This window comes from Mus caroli, chromosome 11, assembly GCF_900094665.2.
Source record: "Mus caroli chromosome 11, CAROLI_EIJ_v1.1, whole genome shotgun sequence".
NCBI classification, from domain to species: Eukaryota; Metazoa; Chordata; class Mammalia; order Rodentia; family Muridae; genus Mus; species Mus caroli.
This window is the reverse complement of record NC_034580.1, coordinates 15,893,374-15,899,373: the sequence shown is the minus strand read 5'-3', so window position 1 is coordinate 15,899,373 and position 6,000 is coordinate 15,893,374. Positions and strand designations below refer to the sequence as shown.

General features: G+C 45.5%; 1 protein-coding gene across 2 annotated transcripts in view; it reads right to left on the bottom strand.

Annotated features, from left to right (window-relative positions):
- The window catches only part of Spred2 (sprouty related EVH1 domain containing 2), a 101,180-nt gene that overhangs the window by 42,619 nt on the left and 52,561 nt on the right, over positions 1-6,000 (bottom strand). Inside the window, exon 1 of one of the 2 annotated variants that reach the window (XM_029483225.1) lies at positions 2,122-2,343. The exons of the other annotated variant lie outside the window; for it this stretch is intronic. Within the exon in view, the coding sequence (XP_029339085.1) occupies positions 2,122-2,138 (17 nt within the window). The 5' untranslated portion in view covers positions 2,139-2,343. Of the gene's footprint in view, positions 1-2,121; positions 2,344-6,000 lie in introns of those variants that run through there. 2 annotated transcript variants of the gene reach the window in all.

The following is a 6,000-nucleotide window of genomic DNA, read 5'->3' as shown; positions in this document are numbered from 1 at the left end:
TTTTTGAGACAGGGTTTCTCTGTGTAGCCCTGGCTGTCCTGGAATTTGCTTTGTAGACCAAGCTGGCCTCGAACTCAGAAATCCGCCTGCCTCTGCCTCGTGAGTGCTGGGATTAAAGGCATGCGCCACCATGCCCGGCTCTTTTTTTAAAAAAGAGATTTACTTATTATGAGTACACTGTAGCTGTCTTCAGACACACCAGAAGAGTGCATTGGATCCCATTACAGATGGTTGTCAGCCACCATGTGGTTGCTGGGAATTGAACTCAGGACCTCTGGAAGAGCATCCAGTGCTCTTAACGACTGAGCCATCTCTCCAGCCCCGTCTTTTATGTTTTTTAAGAGACAAGATCTTATACTGAAGTCCAGGCTGGCCTAGAATTTACAATAATCCTACTTCAGCTTCTTGAGTGCTGAAATTACAGGCAAGAGGCATTATGCTTGATGAAGTTTTTGACAAAGTGAACCACAAACTGAGTGTTTTTTTTTTTACCAAAACTCTGGGGGACCTCATATACATACATATATCCAAAACTATGTATTCTAGTCAAGTCAACATGCTCAAAGCAGCTTTCCTGATCTTGAAACACAATCTTAATGAGAAGGAAAAAGGCTCTCATTTTGGATCTGAAATATTTTTAATATCAGCAAGTGCTGTTATTGAATGTGTACTATATATACATATATGCACATATGCACACAAAAATAAACGCTACAGATGTGGGCAGGGAATTCTTAGCCAGACCCCAACATACTCCAAGCACTGTTCTTCTTCATTATCATCCTTGACCAAAATTAGCAAGTTACGGCATAACAGGTGGCTTTCATTTATAGAATGTAAAATTAATGAAATTTAAAGGTGGTTTGTCTTGAAAAACAAGCTGGCCATTCTTTTAAAAAAAAAAAAAAAAAACCAGAAAGGGGGGAAAAAAAAAAGCACACTATAATCTACAAACAGAACATACCGAGCAAACTCCTTCCAAGTTTTCTAAATGTGCTGAAACCAATAAATGAAATAAATCTGTTTACCAGGAGTTTAAAATTCATACACCTGAAGAAAACCACGGCTTTACTATAGGCTCTATGATAAATAAACAGGGATGAAGCCCGCCTTGCTCCCTAGCTTGGTAATTCCAGATCCATAGATGTTCTCTCCAAGGGACTGTAGGATTTACACCACAGAGGGGACTGTGTAGTCAGTGCTTCATCTCAGGCAAATGCATGGGCAGCGAGCGTTAGTACAGGTCCTGACCCCATGCGGAGAGCCCGTCCAGCAAGGCAGACATAGCACAGATATAAACTAACTAGAGCATCTGTCCCGGACAAGAAGGATTTAAAAAGTGTCCTTTAAAAATATGAGGAGACACTGAACAGTCTGTCAACACACATAGGAATGTTTAATATACTCAAATAAACAAGGCATGTGCCTCCACTAGCCAGGCATTGTTTAAATTTAGTGAGTGAAGAAAAGAGAGAAGGTCAGACAGGCAGCCACAGCCTCCCAATTATGTGGAATGATCCTTCAGGTCATGTGGAAGCTATAATTAAATGTTGCTATCAAGTCCCCACTCCCTTTTCTTCTACCTTGGAAAAGTTGATGCATTGATTCAAGCAAATTGTGATCGGCAAAAATAAACATATCAGCTGAGGAGGGGACTAAAGCTTTCTTGCATTAAGCCACACAAGGGGGGGGGGGCTGGGCAGAAGGTACGGATACCGAAAGATATTCATAATTAGACTGTTGACACCAGATAACACCCTTAGCTACCCCCTCTGCTTACTCATTGTTTCAACATTCTAAGCTACCCACCTAGAAGGTCTGTTGTCCTTCTGTTTCCAAGCAGCATCCTTAAAACTTATTAATATAAAATAATGGGTTGAAGCTATTTTGATGTGAATCTCTAGGGAGATTCAGAGAGGGCGATGAGTGAAGAAAAACTATCCGAGAGAAGATCAGTGGTTACCTGTCTTTGCATGTGGGTGAACACACACACACACAAACACACACACACACACACACACACACAGGTTCCCATAAGAATGTTACACACAAACACTGGACAGGTTCAACAGAGAGGAGAACAAGGAGGAACTACAAGCCAAGCAAAGAGCCGGCACGTACCTGCCTGGAGATGCCATTTCCTCTACATCGTGGAGTCCAAGGGCTGCCCGTTAGCATCATCGCTACAATAAAGCTTCCGATAAAAATGGATCCTCTCTGGCTGACCTGCGAACCAGCTGGCTGCTGAGCAGTAGTTTCCCCCATATATGATTCAGTCTCCTTGACAAATATACTGCATTGTACCGGATGAGTCATCGGCGGGTTAGAGTCCGCAGTTTACAGGCCCGTTGTCATTACCCACCCACTTCCTGCTCCTCAAAAGTAGAAGCTGGGAGGCTGGCAGCTGACGGAGGCTGGGATTTTTCAATTAAAATATTGTTTAAAAAATTCCTGTAAGTTACAATGATCAGTCATTGACAGACGTCCGAAGTGCACAGGAAGCCGAGCTCTCACACAGCGAGCTGCGAGCTCACACACGGCGAGCTGTGATTCCAGTCTGTAGACCCACAAGTGTGAGCCGATTATTGCCCTGCCAAACCACGGAACTTTGCTCAGATTCGTCTCTCTAAAGCGTCTGGTTGGGGCTTTGTTGATTCCTGTGTTACTTTCATGTCCAATCCGACCTGACCTCAAAATCACCATTCTCCTGCCTCAGCTTCCCTAATGCTGGTATTACAAGTGGATGTGACCATGTCCAGCTTGATTCTTGGGTTGTAGGATTACCAATTACAGGAATTATAAAAACCTATACATAAAAATGATTTTGGAGGTGGGCATGGTAACACACTCCTGTGGCCCTCCAGCCCTCAGGAAGCTGCTGACACAGGAGGGCAAGAGCATGAGGCCCGGGTTACACAGTGAGACCTTTTCTCCAAAGTAAGTCGGTAATGACCACACAGGGAGCTGGGAATGTGCTCTGTTGGGAGAGTGCTTACAAAGCATGCCTAAGCCACACTGCAAAAACCCAGTGTGGTGGCACTTTCCTCAGTACTAGGAAGGTACAGATAGAGTATAAGAGTTCAAGGTCGAGCTGGGTGTGGTGGCACTCGCCTTTAATCCCAGCACTTGGGAGGCAGAGGCAGGCGGATTTCTGAGTTCGAGGCCAGCCTGGTCTACAAAGTGAGTTCCAGGACAGCCAGGGCTATACAGAGAAACCCTGTCTTGAAACACCCCCCCCCCCAAAAAAAAGTTCAAGGTCAACCACAGCCCCAGAGAGCTTGAGGTCAGACCTGTCTCAAAATTTACAATTACTAAAGTATGTCAGGGGTGATATGAAATGATATGAGATTTGTTATAAATATTTTATACCCCCCCACACACACAATAAGTAGTATAAAGGCAGGAGGTAAAGAAACAGCAAAACTTGGATAAACTGCTGCATCTGAGACTTTTTTCTTGTCTTCTGAGTATCTTGAAAAGTTTGTAATCTTTACATGCATGTTTTCTTCAGTTCCTAGGATGCCGTGTGAACCAGAACAAGGTCCGTTTTTACTCGGGCATGGAGCTGCCGTGCATGGAAATGGGGGAAACGGGGGATGGGGAGAGGATGCCTGCAGCCTGATACCTTGTGGGTGTGGGAGCTGAGGCTGAGGCTCAGTAAGTCTTCCAGCTGGGAGGAACCACACGCCCTTAGGCCACTGTGAAGGCTCCATCAATCCCTGGAATGAGCGGCTGGTATTCCTCTCTGGATGATGAGAGCTTCCTTGTGCTCTGAAGCCATGCTCATGAGCTCAGCTGTAACACTATGAGGGAGAGGCGTCCATTCCCAGATTCCTTGCAAGGCTTTGGCAATGTTCCCTGAGAATGTATATAAGTCACATCCCGAGTTCCTTACACCAACAAAGCCCTATGTAAGGTGGCAGTGTCGGCTCAACTTACTTCATGCTCAAGTCATCTGGAAAAGAAGGTTTTTGATCTCATAGCTGAGAAAAAAAGTCTAGTGGTTTTGTTTGCATGCTAAACAAAACTAGACGAAACCAACCTTCATTTCAAATCCTCTCCATGTGGATCAACTGTGAAAGTAGGCAAAGTCACTCTAGGAAACAGATTCTCTACTAAGTCCCAGATCCCTCCCTCAAGTCCTGAAACTGACAGCCGCCTCAGCCAATCACCAACTCCAGGTTTCAAAGGATGTTGTCTAATGGACTGCAAACTGGCCACCAGAGGTAGGACAGCCCCATGCCACACCAAACCTCACTAACCCAGAATGATTAGGATGTGGGACTTAAGGACACTTAAGCTTGGCCAAACACTTCCTCACAATCCCTGACTTTGGATACAGTAGCTCTAATGCAAGATGGAGGTCCATACCTCTCTAGTAAAAGGAGTCTATTGTGCATTTTAAAGAAACAAACCTATATCTCTTTAAGGAGTTTTATAAATTAGGGGCTAGGAATGCAGCTTAGCTGGAAGAGTGCTTGCCTGGCATACATAAACCCTGGATTCCACCCCCAGGAATGTAACACTATTATAATAATAGAATGTAGCACACTTATAAGCTCAGCACTGGGGAAGGAGGCGGGAAGATCAGAAGTTCAAGATCACCTTCAGTTACATACTGAGGCTAGCCTGGGCTCTATGAGACACTAGTGGAGAAGGGAGGTGGAGGTGGGGCTTTTGTAAGTCAGAATTCAGTAATTAAAACGACAGAAATAGAGGTAAGGGCTACTGCACAGTTGAGAATGGTAGCTCAACACCTTGAGCCCATGTTTAAAAGCCAATTGTTAGCCAACCGGGGTGGCGTGTGACTTTAATCCCAGCACTCAGGAGGCAGAGGCAGGAGGATCTCTGTGAGTTTGAGGACAGCCTGGTCTACAAGGGGAGTTCCAGAACAGCCAGCACTGATACACAGAAAAACCTTGTGTGGGGCGGGGGGCGGGGGGGGGGGGAGCCAAGTGCTGCAGTATGTGCTAGTAACCCCAGGGCAGGGGGCAAGGGAAGCAAGCTCAGGAACTGTGACATCGCAGAGGCTGCCACCTGGCCAGCCACCTGGCCCACAGGTGAGCCCCAGGTGAAAAGCCCCATCTCAAAATCATTAAAAATAAGCTGGACAGAGTCGTGGAACACACAGGAGGTTGTCCTCCAGCCCCAACATACATAAACACTGGTACCTACATGCCCACATACAGGCACACACACCCAGGAAAACCAAAATAAAAATAAACAAACCCAGCAGTAAATGTGTGTGTCCACAGAGAGAAAGAATACAGGGTAAATCGGAACTGTAGTCATTGGGCACAGGAAGAGGGAGTGTTAACATCACTCTGGCTATTTTCCTACAAGTATGAAATACTTCAAAATAAAATTAAACACACAAAAGAAAATATCTAACAAAACTATGGATATAATAATCACAATAGGGGCTGGAGAGATGGCTCAGTGGTTAAGAGCACTGCTCTCCCAGAGGACCTGAGTTTGGTTCCCAGCAACCACTTCAGGTCGTGCACAACACCCTGTAACTCCAGCTATACAGGATACTATGCCCTCTTCTGATCTCCATGGGTAACAATCACACACACACACACACACACACACACACACAGAATAAACGCACCCCCTAAGTGTATACGGCTACAGAACCTGGACCTTCAGCAACCCCACCCCACAGCCTCACCATCCACCTCTAACTTAGCAATTATCCACTCTCACCTGACCGTCTAGAGTGGTCCGTGCCACCACCAAAAGCTGTGAGGAGGAGGATGGGTTGGGTTTGTATGGGAAATATTCTCCACTGGTTTGGTTATTTGAGCATTTGGTCCCTAGCTGATGGTGCTGTGTAGGAAGATCATATGAACAGAAATGTGAAGCCAACTTCCATCCGGATGGATGCCTGTTGCCATGCCTACCTTGTTGGCTCACCCCTGGAACCAGAGCATAATCAACTCTCCTGCAAGTTACTTTTGGCTATAGAATTTTATCACAGCAACAAAAAGTAACTAA